At 40.8% G+C, this 24,533-nt stretch overlaps 2 protein-coding genes across 4 annotated transcripts in view; one reads left to right on the top strand and one right to left on the bottom strand.

Annotated features, from left to right (window-relative positions):
• IGF2BP3 (insulin like growth factor 2 mRNA binding protein 3) overlaps positions 1-3,235 on the top strand; it is a 143,059-nt gene extending 139,824 nt beyond the window's left edge. For 2 of the 3 annotated variants that reach the window (XM_043872156.1, XM_043872155.1), the window contains exons 14-15: positions 576-689; positions 982-3,235. In XM_043872156.1, coding sequence (XP_043728091.1) covers positions 576-689; positions 982-1,080 — 213 coding nt within the window. In that variant the 3' untranslated portion in view covers positions 1,081-3,235. Of the gene's footprint in view, positions 1-575; positions 690-981 lie in introns of those variants that run through there. The other variant, XM_043872157.1, reaches the window with a different exon arrangement.
• Positions 3,236-3,739: 504 nt separating this feature from the next.
• Positions 3,740-24,533, bottom strand: part of MALSU1 (mitochondrial assembly of ribosomal large subunit 1) — a 28,786-nt gene continuing 7,992 nt past the window's right edge. Inside the window, exons 3-4 of the mRNA XM_043872160.1 lie at positions 6,122-6,203; positions 3,740-3,952 (exon numbers count right to left, since the gene is read on the bottom strand). Coding sequence (XP_043728095.1) covers positions 3,765-3,952; positions 6,122-6,203 — 270 coding nt within the window. The 3' untranslated portion in view covers positions 3,740-3,764. The remainder of the gene's footprint in view (positions 3,953-6,121; positions 6,204-24,533) is intronic.

Raw genomic sequence — 24,533 nt, 5'->3', positions numbered from 1 at the left:
ACTGCCCTTTGTTCCTCCTGAGTGTTGGGTGTCAGCTCCTGGTGAAAGCAGTGCCTCTCTTTCAGACCACTCTGTGGGAGAGGACTGTCTCATGAGGGGCCTTTTGCATTTTTCTGTTGATAAACATCAGCTTTTTATTTCTATTGTGCAAAAATACTTAATGACATGAAAAGAAAACTCTAAAAAGTTTCATCTACCTTTGTAACTTACACCTCTATAACTGAAAACTGGTTTCCAGTTTCTCTTTAACATATATAACTTCAAAATCGTAAACAGCTTTGAAAATGACTTGGAAGTGACTGCAATTATTTTTGGAATCAGATTTTTAGGGTTTGAATTTGGCTTTGTCATTAATTTATGTAACTGTAGGTAAGTCAGTTTCTTTGGGGCTTAGTTTTAATTATCGTGAAATGGGACAATACTAATAACCAAATAGAATTATTAGTATATTAGATGAGATTTACAAAGACATAGCTCAATATTTTGGTACAAGTGTTCAGGCAATGGTAATTTTTTAAAAAATAAAAAAAACCCCAACAGTTCCACTTAACATGATTTCTGTTTATCTCCTTCAGGTGAATGAGCTCCAGAATTTGTCAAGTGCAGAAGTTGTTGTTCCCCGTGACCAGACTCCTGATGAGAATGACCAGGTGGTCGTCAAAATAACTGGTCACTTCTATGCTTGCCAGGCAAGTGGGCTCCAGTGTATCAGGGCAGCGCTGCTGCTGCCCTCGCGAACGGAAGCCATTCTCCATGGGGGTCTCCACGTCATATAAATATTCAAGGCTGTGTTTGATGCTTAATACGTTAAATCCCCCTTTCAGCAGGTGGTTTTAGAGACTCTGCTAGCAAACTAATTAGTACGTATCTTTAATCTTCAAATAAATTTTAATTTGAAGTTAATTTAAAAAATGGAAGAGGTAAAATAACTTCCTAGAATATGTGATCAGGTAGAAATTTCAAGGCCCTCTCCTTTTGCAGGTTGCCCAGAGAAAAATTCAGGAAATTCTGACTCAGGTAAAGCAGCACCAACAGCAGAAAGCTCTGCAGAGTGGGCCGTCTCAGTCAAGGCGGAAGTGAGGGCTCGGGACAGCCCGCCGCAGAGGCAGCCGCCAGACCAAAGACAGACTGCCGAGCCGACAGCCGGGCGCTGGCCCACCCAGCGCCACGCGCACAGCTGTTTACCTAGCCAGTTGTTTCTGAGGACCAGGCAGCTTTCGAACTCCTGTCTCTGTGAGAATGTATACTTTATGCTCTCTGAAATGTATGACACCCAGCTTTAAAAAAAGAAAAAAGAAAAAAATGAGGGGGGAAGGAGGGAAAGAGACGAACTCTGCACTTCCCTTTTGTTGCATTTCTCAGTATAACAAATACCTAATTTTTTAAAATATTCATTTCCCCCATGATGCCAGAAATTGGTTTAAATGGTGCATTCATGAAACTCATCAAATAAAACTAGATTGCTCCTAAGTCCAATTGTTAAAATTGGATCAGAACAGAATTATCACAAGTACTTAAATGTTAACCTATTAGCATAGAAAGACTGTTCTCAGTTTAACACTAACACAAATAACCTAAGGGAAGTGCTGAATGGTGTTGGCAGGGGTATTAAACGTGCATTTTTACTCAACTACCTCAGGTACTCAGTAATGCAATGAAAGCAAAATTGTTTTTTTTTTTTTCCTGAAAATTTTATATACTTTATAAAGATAAGTCCAACTGTTTTTTAAAAAATAAATTTAATTAGCTAACAGGCAAATAACTGAGAAATTTTACTTCTGGCTGGTGACAGTAAAGCTGGAAAAATTTCACGTTTTTTGAGGCTTCTGACAGTTATTAGTTGGAAAATCCAATAAATGTTCAGTGATACGGAGCAGTGCCTATATTTGGAGAGCAGCAAATACCTTTTGTTTGTGGTAGGGAAGTTTTTGATGGTACTAACAGAGCAAAGTGGTTGCAGGAGGTTTTGGAACGACTAGTTTTTCTGTTTGGCTATGTGACTGAACGCATAAATGCTTTCTGCTTTTGACTATCACTACCTAAAGTAAGTGTATCTATGGAGACATGCAGCCCCCGTGAACTTAACTGACTGGCAGGAAGAGAGCTTTAGCTTGCCTTACAGGATGCTTAGTTTGCCAATACACTTCAGACCAGTTGGTCTATGCTTGGAGCAGACCCCAAAAGAGTTGCTTTGTGAAGACCAGTGGGGCAGTCAGATGGTGTGACAGTGTTTAAAGGCAATAAAAAGGCTACATCTCCATGTGCCAGGCACTGTCGTGAGCCTCAAAGTAAGCTGTTTTGAAGATTTTAAGCAATGATAAATCAAGATAAATGAAAGGCCACCTAAAATATTACATACAATGCAGGAGGATTTCTGTATTCTCTGCAACCAGTTATCTGAAAATAAGTCAAAAGGTAGAAAAAGAAAAGAACTTTGGAAATATAATTTCAATGACTGTGATAATACATTTGACCTTTGCTACTGAACGCATTCACCCATTCCTTAACTTGATGGCAAAGCCTGGTATGTACAATTACGTGGGTGTGAGTGGCCTCCGAGGCCACACTGCTCTCAGAATTGTGTTACTTTTGTTCATTAAATAATCACAGTCATCATATAATACCGATCTGAAGGGCAGATATAACCCTTGAAGTATCATTTTGCTTCATTTGTATTTCAAGATGAATTTCTACACGGACTAGGTAAGTTCTTCTGAAGATCACTGTATCAATTAAACATTTTGAAAATGACTTGAAATGTTTTTCTAAATGTTTTCAGAAAACCAGTTTATTTTGTAGTTTTAGCCAAAAAGTGCCCTTTTTGTCACAGAATTCATCAAGCTTTTTTTTTCTATACAATGAATTGCTTAAAAAAAGTAATGGATTGGCTTTCTGGTTGGATTTTGGGTAAAATGGGCTTAAGGCCAGAGCTTTTCCTCAGTATTTGATTTTTCAAGCTTTTTTTTTTTTTTTTTTAAATACAGATAGGTGCTACATTTATATCTGCCTGTTTAAATTCTGTCATATTTCACTTCTAGCCTTCTAGTGTGGCAAATCATGTTTTACTTTCAATGAAGTATTGGTAATGGAGTATCTGGTAATACTAGGAAGTAATTCTGTAATTGAGTTTTGTACTCACCACATATGGATCATTCCTCACCTGTAATGTGCCCCAAATGCGGCTCCATTTTCCAGATACCTTGATGCAGAATAAAGTACTTCATTATTAGGTGCAGCCTTGGTGTGTGGTATGTTTTATTTTTGGCTTTTCAGATTACTCTGAATGTCCTGAATTTCATCAAAATATAAACTTCGTATTGCTAAAAATCCATGTCAATCTCAAAGTAGGCACCAGTATCTACTACTGGCCTTACCGTGAACCTTGATAATAATACTGTTGCATATGAACTGAGAATGAAAAGGTAAGTTACAGGACCTGTGGGGTGGTTTTGTTTGCTTTTTAAAAAAATTTTGGCTATACTATTCTATAGAATAAGATTTAAATGTAAGATTACACTCTGAGCAGAGCAGTTCAAGTGAAACACAGGGGCCAATGCAACTTCTAGGTGATCTGCTGGAGTCTCAAAAATAAAGACAATATATTTAATTTGAATGTAATGATTCGTGGTATGAAAATGAGCTCACTTACCTACAATTTCCATGTGTCAGGATTAGAACCCAAAGAGAATACCTGTTTTCATAACAACCAACTAGGTTAAAAGAAGTGACTCAATCCAAATTTGAAATGACTAAAGCAGTTCATTTTATTCATATTTAAACTCCACAGGAGTCAGAGATGAAGTGTCATCTTCTATTCCAAGAATGAAGTCTTCAGGTAAGGTCTCAGGTGCTATCTGAGCTAACTGGTCATCGTAAGAACGTAGGGTCCATAATTTTTCTAATTCATAGGTTTCTCTGGTTTCTGGAAGCATCAAATGAATCACCATGCTGCCTACCAAGGACAGATAAAAATCATAAGAAGCAGTTCATTTACTTTCATCCTTCTGATCTCACAAATCTGTGACAATTAGAGCAGTGGTTCTCAAAGTGTGAACCCCAGATCAGCATTACCTGAGAACTTCCTAGAAATGTAAACTGTGGACACCATCCAGCAAAAACACTGCAGAAGTGATGCTGCGCTTCTCTCAGTGCATCAGACACATGCTATATAACGTCAGTACGTAACACTGCCTGTGGATAACCTACACAACCAGAGGTGGGGCTATCAGGTTTCGCCCGGTAGACAATCCAGAAGTACTGTAATTTCTGCACAGCCTGGGAGCAAAACGGCAGAGTTTTATCCTCGACTATACTTTTAAGGATGCTGGCAAATATTCTTAGAAATACTGTCTCCTTCCGGAACAAAGAGAAAGTTTGCTTACAACAGTGGTTCTCAATCAGGGACATTTTATTTATTTTTTTAATTTCACCTATTTTTTTATTGAAGGGTAATTGCTTTACAGAATTTTGTTTTCTGTCAAACCTCAACATGACTCAGCCATAGGTATACATATACCCCCCCTTTTGAACCTCCCTACCGTCCCCCTCCCACCCCACCCCTCCAGGTTGAAACAGAGCTCGTTTGAGTTTCCTGAGCCATACAGCAAATTCCCACTGGCTATCTATTTTACGTGTGGTAAACGCAAGTTTCCTTGTTACTCTTTCCATACCTCTCACCCTCTCCTCCCCTCTCCCCACGTCCATAAGTCTATTCTCTATGTCTGTTTCTCCACTGCTGCCCTGTAAGTAAATTCTTCAGTACCATTTTCCTAGATTCCATATATATGCATTAGAATACGAGATTTATCTTTCTCATTCCGACTCACTTCACTCTGTATAATAGGTTCTAGGTTCATCCACCTCATTAGAACTGACTTTAAGGCGTTCTTTTTTATGGCTAATACTTCACTGTGTATATGTATCACAACTTCTTTATCCTTTCATCTGCTGATGGACATCTAGGCTGCTTCCATGTTCCAGCTAGTATAAATGGTGCTGCAATGAACAATGGGAAACATGTGTCTTTTTAATTTTGGCTTCCTTAGAGTATATGCTTAGGAGTGGGATTGCTGGGTCATATGGTGGTTTTAGTCCTAGTTTTTTAAGGAATCTCCATACCATCTTCCATAGTGGCTGTATCAATTTACATTCCCACCAACAGTGCAAAAGCATTCCCTTTTCTCCACACCTTCTCCAGCATTTATTGTTCGTAGACTTTTTGATGGCCATTCTGACCTGTGTGAGGTGATAGCTCATTGTAGTTTTGAGCTGCATCCCTCTAATAGTGAGCATCCGTCAGGACATTTTTAATTGTCACCTTTACAGGGTGCAGAGAGGAGGAAGGATGCTGCCAAACCTCCTACAACGCAGAGTAATCCTCCCTGCCCAAAGTGCTAACAGTGACATGGCTGAGAAACCCTGATGTTTTCTCCCAGAGTAACTGCAGACCTGCTTCCTGCCCACACAAAAGATAGGGGCGCACTAATCTCTGGGTTCATCTCTCTGAATTCCGTGGGCAGGTGCCATCCGGTGCTGTGCTGTTCGGGGAACCTGGTACAAAAAGGCTGCTTGATGTTGCTACTGCTCTTGCTGAGGAACAAACTGTTTTATCAACCCCTGAATAACTCTTTCAGCTCACAAGATTTCAGAGCCTGCACAGTTCTACAGGTACTGTTTTTACCTTTGTATTAAGTACATTCTGGGGAGTTACTTTGAAACTATGTATATATTAATTCTCAAATCTGTTAGGTCTTCTCAGAATTCCAGTCTGCTTTTCTTATCATTCCCTGTGCCTAGAACCCCTTCAACTTACGGGAGTTACTTAAGGCCAAGGTTCTATGCACACCAAGGAGCCTTCTACCGCCACTGGGGATCTCTCTGATGTTATTCATCCTGTTCTCCATCAGCTTTCTGACCTGTGTGGCTACTTAATACACACTAGGTGAGATGAGGGGATGGGAAAAAGACCGAGTGAGTGGGTTAAAACCAAAGAAAACTTCAAACAACTATCAAAAACTTTTTGCGGAAAAACATCCAGACCTTGATCCTTTCACAACTGAACATAGTTTGCGATTAGTGCATTATCAATTATTTACCTGTAGAATGTGCTAAAGTAACTTACCGAAGTCCACACAGAGCCAGTCATCAGTATCCTGCCCTTCGATCTTTACGTGAGGCTCACTTTTACATTTCAGGTGTTTGTACTGTAAAAAGCCAGGTCACATGTTAAAGGGGAAGAGGTTGGGGGAAGTCTGTTCTTACTGAGGAGTCTTGGACTTACTTGGGAACATGCTTATTCATTCCTCACAGCTATGCCAAACCCCTTAATAACAGCTCCCCCCTTAAATCCTACCCACATCCTACAGATCTCTCCTGAAGCCCAAACCATTTTGATAGCCAATCAAAGTGCCTCTGAGGTAGACAAGCCTAAATTCAATATCCAGTTCTCACCAACTTCCTTCTGTCCATCACAGCTTCCCTTCACCCTCAGGGGAGACAGATGCTTCTTCCTGTTTCAGGGCTCAGGCTATTCATATGCACCCCATATTTAATACAGCACTATTTACAATACCCAGGAGATGAAAGCAACCTGTGTGTCCACCCACAAATGGATGAGATGTAGTACATATATACAATAGAATATTACTCAGCCATAAAAAGGAACGAAACTGGGTCATTTGTAGTGATGTGGATGAACCCAGAGTCTGTTAGTAGAGTGAAAACAGGAAGAGAAAAAATCATATATTAATGTTAATATTTTATATTATATAGAAAAAAGGTACAGATGAGCCTATTTGCAGGGCAAGGATAAAGCAGCACATGTAGAGAACAAATAGGTGGATGCAAGGAAACAGAAGGCTAAAACAGATTGGGACAGCAGCACCGCCATATACAGACTGCCCTGTGTGAACAGACAGCTAGGAAGCTGCCACACAGCATGGGGACCAGAGTCTGGTGTTTCCTGACGTCCTAGAGGCGTGGGATGGGGAAGTGGTGGTCGGAGGGGCCTACATGTACACACATAGGGGTGTCACTTTGTTGGACAGAGGCGCTAACAACACTAAAGCAATTATACTCCAAATAAAAATGAATTTTAAAACAGAAGATCAGTAATCTTGAAAACAATTAGATGTGTAACCCAGCAATCCTAATTCTGGGTCTATACCCTGAGAAAACTGTAATCAACAACAAAAACCCACTCAAATGTTCATGGCAGCACTATTTACAATAAATAGCCAGGAGACAGAAGCAACCTATGGATAAAGAAGATGTGGTACATGTATACAATGGAATATCACTGAACCATAAAAAAGAACGAACTTGGGTCATTTTAGTAAATGTGGATAGACTTGAGTGTCACACAGCAATGATCAGAAAAATAACATATACATGAAATCTAGGAAAATGGTACAGATGAACCTATTTGCAGGACAGGAATAGAAAAGCAGACGTGCAGAAAAGACATGTGGACGCAGGGAGAGGGGAGGATGGGATGAACAACATAACTCAGCCATAAAAAGGAACAAAACTGGGCTATTTCTAGTCAAAGTGTTAGTCACTCAATCGCATCCGACTCTGTGACCCCATGGACTGTAGCCCACCAGGCTCCTCTGTCCATGGGATTCTCCAGGCAAGAGTACTGGAGTGGGTTGTCATTTCCTTCAGGGGATCTTCCCGACCCGGGGACTGAATCCAGGTCTCCTTCATTGAAGGCGGACTCTTTACAAACTGCACGAGGGAAGACATATGGAATCTGGAAAAATGGTACAGATGAACTGACTTCCAGGGCAAAAACAGATAAGCAGAAGTAGAGAACGACAGGTGGACACAGGCGCAGAGGAGGGTGGGATGAACTGAGAGAGCAGAATTGCTAATATATACACTGGCGTGTGTAAAACACACAGCTAGCAAGCAGCTGCAGTACAGACAGCTCAGCTCACGCTCTGCAGTGGCCCAGAGGGGTGAGGGGGAAAGGTGTGCATGGGGGGAGGCTGGAGAGGGAGAGGACACATGGACACTTACAACTCGGTCACAGAAACTAACACAACAATGTAAAATATTCTCTGATCACCATTATCTACCGGGGAAGGGGGGAACTATCATATGACCCAGCAATCACAACACAGGATGGATCTCACATCACCTAGAGAAAACAGCAATTCAAAGACACACACACCCCACTGTTCACGGCAGCACTATTTACAACAGCCAGGACATGGAAGCAACTAGATTTTTATCCACAGATGAATGGATAATAAGATGTGGTCCTTACATACAATGGAATATCATTCAGTGATAAACTAAACTGGGTCATTTGTAGTGATGTCGACGTACTGAGAATCTGTCATACAGACTGAAGTATGTCAGAAAGAGTCAAATATGGTATATTAACACACATGCATAGAATCTAGAGAAATGGTACAGAAGAACCTATATGCAGGATGTGACAGTCGCAGAAGGAGAAAAGGGACGTGTGGACACGGGGAGAGAGGAGGCTGAGATGAACTGGGAGCGTAATGCTGCCACACAGACTACCATGTGTCAACAGGGAGCTGTGGGAAGCCGCTGCGCAGCGCGGAGCTTGCCTGGTGCTCTGTGATGACTAGCGGGGGGACAGATGGGGTGGTGGTCGCAGGGAGGCATCAAGGGAGAGGATATATGTAAACATACAGCTGATTGACTCTGCTGTCCAGCAGAGTCAAACACAATATTGAAAAGCAATTATAGTTCAATTAAAAAATGTAAAAGGGTCCATAATAAAGAAAAATTAAACATGGTACTACCGCACAATCCAGCAATCCCACTACTGGGAATGTAATCTGAGAAACCATAATTCAACAAGACACAAGCAACCTTAATGTCCATCCAGAGATGAATGGGTAAGACAGTGTGGTACATATATACAAAGTAATATTACTCTCTAATAAAGTGGACAAAATTGAGTCACTTGTAGTGACATGGATGGAACTGGAGCGTCAGAGTGATGTAAGTAGGAAAGAGAAAAATGAGTATCATATCTTAGCACATATACATGGAATCTAGAACAATGATACAGGTGAACCTATTTATAAGGTAAAAACAGAGGCACAGAAGCAGAGAATGGACGTGTGGACACAAGGGAAGGAGCAGGGGACAGACTGGGAGGCAGTATTAACACACACCCCGCCACGTGTAAAAGCGCTGGCGGGGAGCTGCCATGCGGCGCGGAGCTCAGTGCGGTGCTGTGGTGACCTCGGTGGTGGGACGGGAGGGAGGCTCAAAAACGGGTTATGTGTACACATATAGATGACTCTCCTTCTGGGTCAGCTTTACAATATTGTAAAGCATATATACTCCAATTAAAAATAAATTTTAAAAGGTCATTTATCATGAAAAAGAAAACTAAAAATAGAAATATCATATGATTCAGAAATCCCGTTATTAGGGATATACCCTGAGAAAATGATAAATCAAGAAGACACATGTACCCCAGTGTTCACTGCAGCACCATTTACAAAAGCCAAGACGTGGGACGTACCTGAATGTCCGTCCATAGATGGATGGATAAGATGTTGAAAATTTGGAATAGTTGGAAACGATAGAGTATTTTTAACAATAAAAGCAATGAAATTGTGCTATCTGCGGTGATAGGATGGGCCTAGAGTCTGTCTTACAGAGAGAAGTAAAAAAGAGAAAATCAGGTGTCATATATTAACACATATACATGGAATCTGAAAACTGAGACAGATGAACCTATTTGCAGGGCAAAAACAGATGCAGAAGCAGAGAACAGACATGTGGACACAAGAGAAAAGGAGGATGGGGCCAACGGAGAGAGGAGCACTGTCACATACACACTGCCATGTGTACACAGCTACCAGAAGGTTCCCGCACAGCACAGGAAGCTCGGCTCAGCGCTCCGTGATGACCCAGAGGAGCGGCACGGGGGAGGGCTGTGTATATACACAGGGGAGTCACTTTGTTGGACAGAAGAGCTAACAACATTGCAGAGCAATTTCACTTCAAATAAAAATGAATTTAAAAAGTAAAAGATCAGTAATCTTGAAAAAAATGCTGGGTATATACTCTGAAAAACCATAATCAACATTAAACACCCATCTAAGTGTTCTTTTTAGCACTATTTACAACAGCCAGGAGATGGAAGCAACCTCTGGATAAAGACGACGTGGCGCATGTATCCAGAGGGGTACCACCGAACCATGAAACAATGAACTTGGGCCGTCTGCAGTAAATCTGCATGGGTAGAGTGTCACAGCAATAAATCAGGAAAACAAACATCACACAGTAACATACATATATGGAATCCAGAAAAATGGTACAAATGAACTTACTTGGACAGGAATAGAAGCAAATGTAGAGAAGACATGTGAACACAGGGAAAGGGGAGGGTGAGATGAATAACACTGCTCAGCATAAAAATATTTAACTGGGTCATTTCTAGTGATACGGACTTAGAGTCTATCATACAGAGTGACTTTAGTCAGAAAGAAAAATACAGTATAGTAACACATGGAATCTAGAAAAATGGTACAGATGAACTGATTTACAAAGCAAAAACAGATGAGCAGAAGTAGAGAACAAGCGGGCGAACAGGAGGGAGGGATGGGTCGGGAAGAGTGGGCCATGTATACACCTCTGTGTGTGAGACACAGCTGGCGAGAGGCTGCCGTGCAGCGCTCAGCTCGTATTCTGCGGTGACCCAGGGGGCAGGACGGGGGAGGGCAGCGGGGGAGGGAGGCTGGAGACCGCGGGTGTGTGTGTGTACTTATAACTCACTCACAGCGCTGTATAGCGGAAACACAACAATGTAAACCAAACATTCTGATCACCATTATTCACCGAAAAAAATAATTATACAGCCCAGCAATCACACCGCTGGGTATAACCACAAAGAAAACCAAAATTCAAAAAGACACACCACCACATGTTCACTGCAGCACTATTTACAATAGCCAGGACATGGAAACAACTCAATGCCCACCCACAGATAAATGGATAATAAGATGTGGTACAGACATATGCAATGGAACATGATTCAGAGAGAAAAGGAACTAAACTGGGTCATCTGTATGTGTATGTACTGAGATCTGTCATACAGAGTGAAGTATATCAGAAAGGATCAAATATCATATATCAATACACATGTATAGAAGCTAGAAAAATGGTACAGATGAACCTATCTGCAGGACATGAATAGAGCCGCAGAAATAGAGAGAGACGTGTGGACATGGGTAAAGTGGAGCCTGAGACAAATTGAGTCAGTGGAGAAGGCAATGGCACCCCACTCCAGTACTCTTGCCTGGAAAATCCCACAGACGGAGGAGCCTGGTAGGCTGCAGTCCATGGCGTCACTAAGAGTCGGACACGACTGACCGACTTCACTTTCACTTTTCACTTTCACGCATTAGAGAAGGAAATGGCAACCCACTCCAGTGTTCTTGCCTGGAGAATCCCAGGGACGGCGGAGCCTGGTGGGCTGCCGTCTGTGGGGTCGAACAGAGTCAGACACGACTGATGTGACTTAGCAGCAGCAGCAGCAGCGCTGACATACACACACCGCCGTGTATAAAGCAGCGAGCTAGTGGGAAGCTGCCGTAGGGACAGGGAGCTCAGAGCGGTGCTCTGTGACGACCTGCAGAAGTGGGACTGGGTGGGTGGAGTGGCGGGAGGCTCGGAAAAGGGGGATATATGCAGCTGATTCTCTTTCTGGGACAGCAGAAACTAACACAATATTGTAAAGCAATTATATTCCCATTAAAAATAAATTTATTAAAAATGATCATTAATTGTGAAAAAGAAAACTAAAAATAGAAATATCACTTGGGAAGAACAATCCAGATAAGGTACAGAGAAGCCCTTTTTAAGAAGAATAAAGTCTTAAACAAATGTAAGATTCTCCAAGGAGACAATTTAACTGGGATTATTACTTAATAGGTAGTCCTGAAAACTCGGCCCTTCTTTCCCAGATCAAGAGATTTGTTGTCAGCTCACAAAATTGCACTGTGTGCTACCATTACTTTAATTCCTGTTTGTTGGATTTAAAAAAAAAAACCCAAAGGTCAAATTCTAAGGAAAAATGGTATGAGTAGATATATTGCCTCAGTTTTCAGAGTCCATAATAATATTAGCATAGGTTTAAGGAAACTTGGCAGGCTTAAAGTTTTTTTTTTTTATTATTAATGACACTAAATATAATGACTATGTTAAATTGTTCTTCCCAACAGCCCTCTGAGATAGATCAGGCATGCAAATATTATTGCCCCCATAATATTGATGAGAAAAAAAACCTCTGAGATTCAGAGAGTAAAGTGATGTTCCCAAAAAAAAAAAAAAAAAGAAATATCACTTGGTTTAGTCTCTAAGTTGTGTCCAACTCTTTGCAATCCCGGGCTCCTCTGTCCATGGGGATTCTCCAGGCAAGAATACTGGAGTGGGTTGCCATTTCCTTCTCCAGGGAATCTTCCTGACCCACGAATCAAACCTGGGTCTCCTGCATTGCAGGCAGATTCTTTACCAACTGAGCTATGAGGGAAGCAGAATTAGCACATAACTCAGAGATTCCACTCTTGGGGATATACTCTGAGGATGATAATCCAAAAAGACACATGCACCCTAATGTTCACTGCAGCACTACTTACAAAGTCAAGACACAGAAGGTATCTACATGTGTGTCCACAGATGAATGAATAAAGAACGCAGAGGGTGGGACGAGAGGAAATAGCAGTGGGAGGGAAATGCAAAAGAGACGATATTTGTATACATATAGCTAACTCTGTTGGACGGCACAAACAACAGTGTAAAGCAATTATACTCTAATTAAAAATAAATTTAAAGCAATAAATAACAGATTAATAATCCTAAAAAATTAGAAGTTAATACTGTATGTTAATAAAATTAAAATTTCATACTGTTAATGCTGTCTGCCCCAGCAATCCCACTAGTGGGGATGAGAAAACCATAATTCACCAAGATATATACACACCCAAATGTTTACTGCAGCACTGTTTACAACAGCCAGGATATATAAGCAACCTAAATCTCCATCCACAGATGAGTGGATAAGATATGGAAAATACAATGAAATATTATTTAGCCATAAAGTAGCAATATGGGTGCACCTAGAGTCTGTCGTATGACAGACAGAGTAAAGTAAGTCAGACCAGAAAATCAAATACCATATATTAACACATATACACGGAATCTAGAAAACTGGTACAGGTGAACCTATCTGCAGGGCAAAACCAGAGATGCAGAAGCAGAGAACAAACATGTGGACACGGGGGAAGGGCAAGGTGGGATGAACTGGTGGAGTGGCATTGCCATGCATACACTACCATCCGTGAAATACCGAGCTCCTGGGAGCTGCTCTATAGCGCAGGGCGCTCCGCTCCATGCTCTGTGAAGACTCAGATGGGTGTGATTTGGGGGGGGGTGGGAGGGGCCATATGTATACTTATATTTCCTTCACACTGCTGTAGAGCAGAAACGGCCACAGCACTGGGAATCCATTATACGCCAATTAAATATAAAGTTTTAAAAAACAACCATTATTCATGAAAAAAAACTAAAAACAGAACTTTCACATGAATTGGTAATTGCACTGTGTATGCACCCAGCAAAAACCATAATTGAAAAAGACACACGCACCGCAATGTTCACTGCAGCACTATTCACAAACGCCAGCACGAGGACGTGGCTTAAATGTCCATCCACAGATGAATGGTTGTGAAGATGTGGTACATATATACAATGGAATATCACTCAGCCATAAAAAGGAAGGAAATTGGGTCATTAAAAGATATGGATGGAACTAGAGTCTGTTGTACAGAGTGAAGTAATAAGTCGGAAAACCAAATACTGTATATTAACATATTAACACATATATAGAATCTAGAAAAATTAGACATATAAACATATATGCAGGTCATGAAAAGAGTTGCAAAAGTAGAGAACAGACATTTGGACATGCATGAAGAGGAGGGTAAGAACAATGGAGAGAGCAGCCTTGCATATATACACTGCCATGTGAAAAACACCTAGGAAGTGGGAAGTTGCTGTAGAGCTAGAGACCTCAGCTTGGTGCTTTGTGATTTCCTAGAGGGGTGGGAGGGAGTCACAAATGGAGGGGATTATGTATAAATATAGCTGATCACTCTGGTGGACAATATAAACTAACAAAACATTCTAAATCAACTAGAGTCAGTTAAAAATTCAAATTAAAAAAACTGAAAAAAGGTCAGTAATCTTAAAAAGAAATTAAAAAGAACTAACATAAGCCCCAGTAATCACATTTCTGGGCATAAAATCTGAGAAAACAATAATTCAAAAGGGTATATACACCCCAATGTTCAATGCAGTACTATTTACAATATTCAGGACATGGAAGAAACCTAGATGTCCATCCACAGATGAATGAATTAAGATGTGGTACATACATACAATGGAACATTATTCAGCCATAAAAAGGAATGAAACTGGGCTATCTGTAGAGCTGTGGATGGTCCCTGACTCTGTCATACAGATAAAACTCAAAGAGAAAAATGAATATGATATATTATCACAAATATATGGAATCTAGAAAAATGGTACAGATGAAATGACTTGCAAGGCAGGAACAGACACACAGAAGTCGAGAACGGACATATGGACACGAGGGAGGGGACGGAGAGGACGCCCGGGGAGAGGAGCCTCGCCATACATACACGGCCCGTGTGAAGTATCAACCGATCGCCGGTGGGCGCTGCTGTGCACCCCGGGGAGCTCAGCTTGGTGTTCCGTGACGACAGCAGTGACGTGGGCTGGGGTGCAGGGAGGCTCACAAAAAGGAATAGATGTATACAAACAGCTGATTCTTTTTATTTTAAACAGCAGAAACTAACACAATATTGTAAAGCAATTATACTCCAGTTAACATGTAGATTAAAGAAATGAAAGATCACTAATCTTGAAAAAAGATTAAAAATGGAACTGCTATATCACAGCAATCCACTACTGGTATATACCCTGAGAAAACCATCATTCAGCAAGGCACAGGTATCCCAACGCTCACTGCAGAACTAATTACAAAAGTCAGGAAATGGAAGCAACCTAAAGGTCTACCCACAGTAAATGGATAAAGATGTGGGACGCATACAATGGAATACTACTCAGCCATTAAAAGGAACAGAACTGTGCTACTTGTAGTGATGTAGGACTAGACTCTCAAACAGAGTGAAGTCAGTCAGAAAGGAAAATCAAGTATCACATATTAACACAAATATATGGAACCTAGAAAACTGAAACAGATGAACCTATTTGCGGGGGAAAAAGAGAGAGGCAGAAGCAGAGGACAAATATGCAGACACAGGGAAGGGGAAGGTGGGACAAACAAAAGGGCAGCATTGCCATATACACTACCACGTGTAAAATACATGGAGGGAAGCACTTGTAAGCAGAGGGAACGCAGCTCAATGTTCAGTGATATCCCAGAATGGCAGGATGGGGAGAGGGTTGTGTGGAAGGGAGGCTCAAGAGGAAGGGGACATGTGTATAATTCATTCACATTGTTTTACAGCAGAAAATAACACTCAAAATCAAGTTTACTCCAATTAAAAATAAATTTAAAAAAATAGAAAATCATTATTCATGAAAAAAACAAAACAAACCTAAAAACAGAATTGTCCTATGACCCAGCAATCCCACTGATGTGTATATACCCAGAGAAAACCACAACTCAGACAGACACGCGCTGCTATGTTCACTGCAGCACTATTCACAATGGTCGGGACATGGAAGCAACCTAAACGTCCATCCACAGACAAATGGTTAAGATGTGGTAGATTCATATAATGGAGTATTTACTCAGCCCCCAAAGGAAGGAAACTGGGTAACCTGTAGTTTGCTGTGGATGGACTTAGGGTCTGTCACACGGAGTGAAGTAACTCAGAAATCAGGTATCATATATTAACACATGTGTATGGAATCTAAAAAATGATACAGATGAACTTACATACAGGTCATGAATGGATCTGCTTAAGTGGAGAACATCACATGGACACGTGGAAAGGGATGGGTACGTCCAATTAAGGAGAGTAGCGTTGTCATACATACAGTGACATGTGTGGGAGGCTGCTATATAGCGCTTCAGCTCACTGCCTTGTGATGACCTAGAGGGGTGGGATGGAGGGGGTGGCAGTGGGAAAAATGCACAAGGTAGGGTTTGTATGTATACATATACCTGATTCACTCTGTTGGACAGCAAAAAATAACACAACGATGTAAAGCAATTGTAGTCCAATTTTAAAATAAACTCAAAAGAATTTTTAAAAGACCAATAATGCTGGACAAATAAAACTAACCAAAAATAGAAGTACCGTATGCTCTAGGAATCCCTCACTGGGCATGTATCCTAAGAAAACTGTAATTCAAAAAGACACATGCACCCCAATGTTCAGTGCAGCAGTATTTACAATGTCCAGGACATGGAAGCAATCTAGATGTCCATCCACAGATAAATGGATTAAGAAATGTGGTACGTACATACAATGGTGTATTGGTGGTGGTGGTTTAGTCACTAAGTCTTGTCCACCTCTGTGACCCCATGGGCTGTAGCCCACCAGGCTCCTCTCTCCATGGGATTCTCCAGGCAAGAATACTGGGGTGGGTTGCCATTTCCTTCTCCAGGGGATCTTCTGGACCTAGGGATTGAACCCGGGTCTCCTGCACTGCGGGCAGTTTCTTTACCAACTGAGCTACCAGGGAAGCCCACACAATGGTGTGTTACTCAGCCATAGAAAGGAACAAAATGGGCATGTGCAGTGACGTGGATGGACCCAGAGTTTGTCATACAGAATGAAGTGAGAAAAACAAGTATCGTGTATTAACACACATATAAGTAATATCGAAAAATGGTACAGATGAACTTATTTGCTGGCAGGAATAGCGAGGCAGACATAGAGAAGGGACATGTGGACAAGGAGAAAGGCAAGGGTGGGATGATTTGGGAGACCAGCGTTGACATATACGCACTGCCATGTGTAAAACAGATAGCTCTGCTTCAAGTTCTATGATGACGCAGAGGCGAGGGACTCAGCAATGGGATGGGTGGGACACTCGAGGCAATATATGTATATTTGTAAGTCATTCAGAGTGCCATACATCGAAAACTAACACAACAATCTACTAACACAATACAACTAACACAAAAAAACTAACAAAACAATTCTACTCCAACTAAAATATATTTTAAAAATTAAATAAAATACCACTTTTCATGAAAAAAAAAAAATCCCCTAAAAACAGAACTATCATATGACCCAGCAATCCCACTACTGGGCATATAAGAAGATCATAATTCAACAAGACACACTGACCCCAATGCTCAATGCAGGACTATTTACAAAACCCAGGGTATGGAAGCAACCTAGAGGTCCATAAACAGATGAATGGCTTAAGAAGGTGTGGTAGGCTTCGGATTCAAGATGGTGGAGTAGAAGGACGTGCACTCATCTCCTCCTGCGAGAGCACCAAAATCACAACTAGCTGTTGAACAACCATCGACAGGAGGACACTGGAATCTACCAGAAAAAGATACCCCATGTCCAAAGACAAAGATGCCGCCACAACAAGACGGTAGGACAGAGTCCAACAAGATAAAATAAAATCCCATACCTGCCAGATGCATAACCCACAAACTGGAGAACAATAATACCAAGAAGCTCTCCCACTATTGTGAGGGTTCTAAAACACGTCAGGCTTCCCAGCCTGGGCATCCGACAGAGGGCCTGGGAATCCCCAGGTAATTTCACTGGTAAGCCACAGGCATTCAATTACAAGACTTCCGCAGGACTAGGCGGGGAAAGAGACTCCAGTCTTAGGAAGCACAAAGAAAACCTTGTGTGAACCAAGACTCAGAGTAAAGGAGCAGTGACCCACAGCAGACTCAACCAAAACTACCTGCTAGGGTCTCCTGTGGAGGCGTGGGTTGGCAGGGGCTCATCACAGGGACGGGGGCACTGGCAGCAGCTGTCTGGGAAGGTCCCCCCTGGAGTAATAAACCCTCTTGGGGGTCACCATTAACCCTACCAGAGTCCATAGACCTCAGGGCTGGGGCGCCTCAGGCCAAAAAGGTATCAGGGAGAGAGTGCAACCCCATCCACTAGGAGATAGTTGGATCAGAGCAAGGCCCTGCCCACCAGAGCAAGACCCAGCTTTTCCCCACCACGGTCCCTCCCATCAGGAAGTTTACACAAGCGTGGCCCCTTTCACCAGAGGGCAGACAGAAGCAGCAAGAAGAATCGCAGTTCTACAGCAACTAAAACAAAAACCACATTACAGAAAGTTAATCATGATGAAAAAGCAGAAAGTTACGTCCCAGATAAAAGAACAAGACAACCCCCCCCTCAAAAAAACAACTAAATTAAGTGGAGGTAGGCCACCTTACAGAAAAAGAGTTCAGAATAATGATAGCAAAGATGACTCAGGACATCAGAAAAAGAATGGAGGCAATGATTGAGAAGATGCAAGAAATGTTTACCAAGGCTTACAAGAACTAAAGCACAAACAGAGATGAATAATACACTAGAAGGAATCACTAACAGAATAACTGAGGCAGAAGAACAGATAAATGACCTGGAGGATAGAATGCAGAAATCACTGCCACAGAAGAGAATATAGAAAAAAGAATGAAAAGAAATGAAGACAACCTAAGAGACCTCTGGGACAACATTAAACACACCAACATTAGCATTATAGGAGTCCCAGATGGAAGAGAGAGGACCTGAGAAAATATTTGAAGAGGTAATAGCTGAAATTTCCCTAACACGGGAGAGGAGATAGTCAACCAAGCCCAGGAAGCACAGAAAGTCCCAGGCAGGATAAACCCAAGGAGGAACGCACCAAGACACACAGTGATCAAACTGACAAAAATTAAAGACAGAGATAAAATATTAAAAGCAACGAGGGGGAAAAAAAATAAAAAATAAAAAAAATAATAAAAGCAACGAGGGAAAGACAACAACATACAATGGAACTCCCATCAGTCTATCAGCTGATTTCTCAATAGAAATTCTACAAGCCAGAAGGGAATGGCAGGATATACTGAAAGTGAGGAAAGGGAAGAATCTCAATCAAGAATACTCTATCCAGCAAGACACTCAATCAGATTTGATGGAGAAATCCAAAGCTTTCCAGACAAGCAAAAGTAAAGGGAATTCAGCACCACTTCTCTGGGCAGAAAACAAGAGAAGGAAAAGACGTACCTACAGAAAATAAACCCAGAACAATTAAGAAAACAGTAACAGGATCATACATATCGATAATTACCCTAAATGTAAATGGATTAAATGCACCAACCAACGACAGAGACTGAGCAGATGGAAGCATGTGCATAATGCACTTCCACTCACCACACCACTCCACCTGACCCCCCCAAAGTGTATGTAATTATTCTATACTGTTAGGTTAATCATGCTCCCATTATGGTTTGCAATTACCTTTTACTTTTTGTCTGGCCATTGGTTGTGAAAACTGATAAACATCTTTCAATATTGTGATTATGTAACTATTACTCACTTCAGTGTATCATGATTGATCAACAGAAAAATAACAGAATTCTATATCACCAAAACAACCATTTAGTAGAAAACCTTATAATCACTTTTTAAAATCCAAATGCACATCAAAATTATCTTGGAATTTTTTGAAAAATACAAATACCCAGATATTGCTGTATTTTGGTCAGAGTTCCATACGTTTCTAATGAGCAGCCATGTCTAAAAACAACTGGACTATATGAGGATCTTTTATCCAATTTATTTCATTTTTTCTATTTCATTTTCACTGATCCCATTTCATTTAGTTTGTTTTCCACCTTCTCCATCTCTTTTATTTGGATGTTCTTTCTCAAGGCTTTATCAAGCATAGAAGAAAAGCCCTTGTATACATATATATAGATAATATGTATAACTATATATATTTTAGAAAACTTACAAGTTTTGCCTAACTAAAAAATTTATCAAATCAAAATCTACATTTTGATTCCACTTGTTTGACTTAGTATAGAATGCTAAATTTCTAATTAAAAAAAAAAAAGATATCCAAAAAGTAACAAAGGTTCACTATACAGCACACAGAACTATAATCAATATCGTGTAATCACCTGAAATGGAAAATAATTTCAAAAATAATATATGTTTAACTGAATCACAAGAAAAAAAGAATTCTACTCTTTGAAATTTAGTACTGTTTTTCTTTTTGCCAGTTTTTCTAAATGTCCTATGGACATCTAATAACAATGTATTAGATACAAAATTTTAAATATATTTGTGTAGGATATAAGATTAATACAAATTCATATAAATAGAAATCTATTATATTTTAAATTATTAATGACATCATTCAAAATGCCTTTATTCTTATTTTTCCTGCACTTGATAAAATACTCTCAGAGAAATGTTAATACATCTCACTATGACTATATATTTTTTCTTTTCCCTTCTATTTTCTTCTGATTTTTGCTTTATGTATTTTTGTTTCTTTGTTATTGGGTGTCTAATGGTTTATGATGTCTATCGTCTTTGTGAATAGTACCTTTTACCATTAAGAATATTCATCTTTATTTCATTTAAAAATAGATAATCATCCCCAAAAAAGATGTGTGTGTGTGTGTGTGTGTGTGTGTGTGTGTGTATACATATATGTACACAATGGAGTATTATTCTGCCATAAAAAGGAACAATATTGGGTCATTTGTAGTGATGCAGATGGACCAGTCAGAAAAACAAATACCACATACTAACATACGGATACAACATGCAGAGCAATGGTACAGATGATCCTTTCTGCAGGGCAGAAATAAAGAAGCAGAAGTAGAGAGTGGACACGTGAACCCAAGGGATGGGGAGTGTGAAATCGGTAGAGTAGTGTTGCCACATAAACATCACTATGTATAAAATAGGGAAGTATGGAGAAGGAAATGGCAACCCACTCCAGCATTCTTGCCTGGAAAATCCCATGGACAGAGGAGCCTGGTGGGTTGCAGTCCATGAGGTCGCAAAGAGTCTGGCACAACTGAGCTATTAACATCTACAGTAGTTGAGGCACATCAGTGGCTTACTGCTGGAAGGATGCAGTTTTGATGGAAATCGACTTTCTGAAAATGAGCATGATTCTCCTAGTGTATTGTCAGTTCTCCCTTGTTTTATGGGCTGGATTCCACAGGCTGCATATGGTCCGTATTACCCTGATGAGTGCATATCTTTGCCTGTTTACACAAGTGCTGAAAGGGATCGTGTGGTGATCAATATCAACATTCCGTGTGGGGGCAACCAAGACCAGTGGATTCAGTGTGGAGCGGCTCTATTTCTCAAAAAATCAGTAGCACCCAGTGACAATAAAAGCTGTCTTAGCAAGAAGAAATATTTATTAATTAAGCTTTGAATAAAATGTATATGAGTCATGGTTCACAATATTAAAAAAAATAAATAAATAAAATACCTAAGTAGTGGGAAGCTGCGGTGTAGCACAGGAAATTCAGCTCGATGCTCTGTGATGACCCATACAGCTGGGGCGGGGGGTGGGAGGGAAGGGATATATGTATACTTATAACTTATTCATACTGTTGTACAAAAGAAACTACATAACAGTGTAAACCAATTTTACTCCAATTAAAAATAAATTTTAAAAAAAGACCATTATTCATGAAACAAAACTAAAAATAGAACTATCACATAACCCAGTGACCCCACTACTGGGTATATACTCAGAGAAAACCATAATTCAAGAAGACACACACATCACAATGTTCACTGCAACAGTATTCACCATAGCCAGGACATGGAAGCAACCTAAATGCCCATCCACAGATGAATGGATAAAGATGTGGTATGTATATATATACAAGGGAATATTACTCAGCCATAAAAAGGAAGATAATTAGGTCATCTGTAGCGGCATGGACGGACCCTGAATCTGTCATACAGAGTGAAGTCAGAAACAAAATAACAAAAGTGTTTATTAATATTTGTACAGATAATGGTACAGATGAACCTATATGCAGGCAGGAATAGAGTCACAGAAGTAGCACCCAAACATGTGGACACAGGGGATGGGGAGGGTGGGACGCGCAGGAAGACTAGCACTGCCACATACACACTGCCATAGGAAAAACAGGTGGCTAGAGGGTCGCTGACAGAAGGCACGGGGAGTTCAGCTCAGTGCTTTGTGATGGCCTAGCGGCGTGGTGGGATGAGGGAAATGGTAGTGTGAGGGAGGCCGAAAGGGAGAGAATATATGTATATACACAAGTGATTCACTTTGTTGGTGAGCAGAAACTTACATAAAATGTAAAGCAATTATATTCCAATTAAAAAAGAAAAGATCATTAATCATGGGGGAAAAAACTAAAAGACACATGAGGCTTCCCTGATGGCTCAGTGGTAAAGAATCTGCCTGACACTGCGGGAGACATGGGTTCCATCCCTGGTCTGGAAGGATCTCAGGTACTGCATCGTGACTAAGCCTGTGCACCGAACAACTGAGCCTGTGCTCTGGGGCCCGGGAACCACAACTGCTGGGCCCACATCACATGCTGCAACCACTGAGGCTCGAAGCCCACAGGCCCTAGAGCCAAGGCACTGAGAAGCCCATGCACCCCAACTAGAGAGTCACGACAACTAGAGAAAAGCTCACGCAGCAAAAAAGACCCAGTTGAGCCAAAAATAAATAAATAAATAAAACTGTTTTTAAAAAAGACACATGGTGCCCAATGTTCACCGCAGCACTATTTACAAAAGCCAGGATATGGAAGTAACCTAGATGTCCGGCAACAGATGAATGGATTAAGAAGATGTAATACATACATACATTGTAGTATTATTCAGCCATAAAATGGAAAGAAACTGGGTCATTTGTTGTGCTGTGGATGGTCTTTGACTCTTAGAGGGTAACAGGCAGGAAGACCAGGGGTCTCCAAATGGAAGAAATAGGCTGTAAGTGTCAGGCATTTTTTCTCTCTGTTAAGCAGCAGGAGGAAACAAACTACTCGTGTTATACTTTTTCCCCTTCTCTATTCAAATTTAAAGAGTTTTCTTTTAAAATTCTGTGTTGCCGCCAGTCAGGATGGCTGCTATCCAAAGTCTACAAGCAATAAATGCTGGAGAGGGTGTGGAGAAAAGGGAACCCTCTTACACTGTTGGTGGGAATGCAAACTAGTACAGCCACTATGGAAAACAGTGTGGAGACTCCTTAAAAAACTGGAAATAGAACTGCCATATGACCCAGCAATCCCACTTCTGGGCATACACACTGAGGAAACCAGATCGGAAAGAGACACGTGCACCCCAATGTTCATCGCAGCACTGTTTATAATAGCCAGGACATGGAAGCAACCTAGATGCCCATCAGCAGATGAATGGATAAGGAAGCTGTGGTACATATACACCATGGAATATTACTCAGCCATCAAAAAGAATTCATTTGAACCAGTCCTAATGAGATGGATGAAACTGGAGCCCCTTATACAGAGTGAAGTAAGCCAGAAAGATAAAGAACATTACAGCATACTAACACATATATATGGAATTTAGAAAGATGGTAACGATAACCCTATATGCAAAACAGAAAAAGAGACACAGAAATACAGAACAGACTTTTGAACTCTGTGGGAGAAGGTGAGGGTGGGATGTTTCAAAAGAACAGCATGTATACTATCTATGATGAAACAGATCACCAGCCCAGGTGGGATGCATGAGACAAGTGCTCGGGCCTGGTACACTGGGAAGACCCAGAGGAATCGGGTGGAGAGGGAGGTGGGAGGGGGGATCGGGATGGGGAATAAGTGTAAATCTATGGCTGATTCATATCAATGTATGACAAAACCCACTGAAATGTTGTGAAGTAATTAGCCTCCAACTAATAAAAAAATTTAAAAAAAAAAATAAAATAAAATAAAATTCTGTGTTGCCATGACAACACCTGGTTCCACCTGAACTTAATTTTTCTCAAACCTTGAGCTAACCATAGCATTTTTCTTATGGAAATGTTTAAGCTATGTTAATGAACTACATATTTACCCTAGACACTGTCTTCAAGTCAGTTCCACCTAAGACTCAGCATGGACTTAAACCTGTATGTTTTACTCATACATTGTTCTCCTAATCTATGTTAATAAAACTAAGTATTTACTTGGAAACCTGCCTTTCTTCAAGATTCATGTCAATCATTTTATGACCTGGGATGACTTATCTGGTGCCAATGTTATCTCAAAATGCATGTTATGGGTGAGTGGCCTGGTGCCACTCTGAGTTTGAGACATCTCCTTTCTATAATTAAAAGCTTGCTAGTAGCTGTATAATATCCAGCTAAAGACTAGCAGGGGGGCACTCTTTCTGCCCCCTTCTGATGTCTATGTCAGAAGCTTTCTCTATCTCTTTTATACTTTAATAAAACTTTATTACACAAAAACTCTGAGTGATCAAGCCTCATCACTGGCCCCGGATAGAATTCTCCTCCAGAGGCCAAGAAATCCAGCGTCTTTCATGGTTCAGCAACAACCT

This window comes from Cervus elaphus, chromosome 18, assembly GCF_910594005.1.
Source record: "Cervus elaphus chromosome 18, mCerEla1.1, whole genome shotgun sequence".
In the NCBI taxonomy this organism is placed as follows: domain Eukaryota; kingdom Metazoa; phylum Chordata; class Mammalia; order Artiodactyla; family Cervidae; genus Cervus; species Cervus elaphus.
This window is presented reverse-complemented; position numbering and strand designations above follow the sequence as displayed.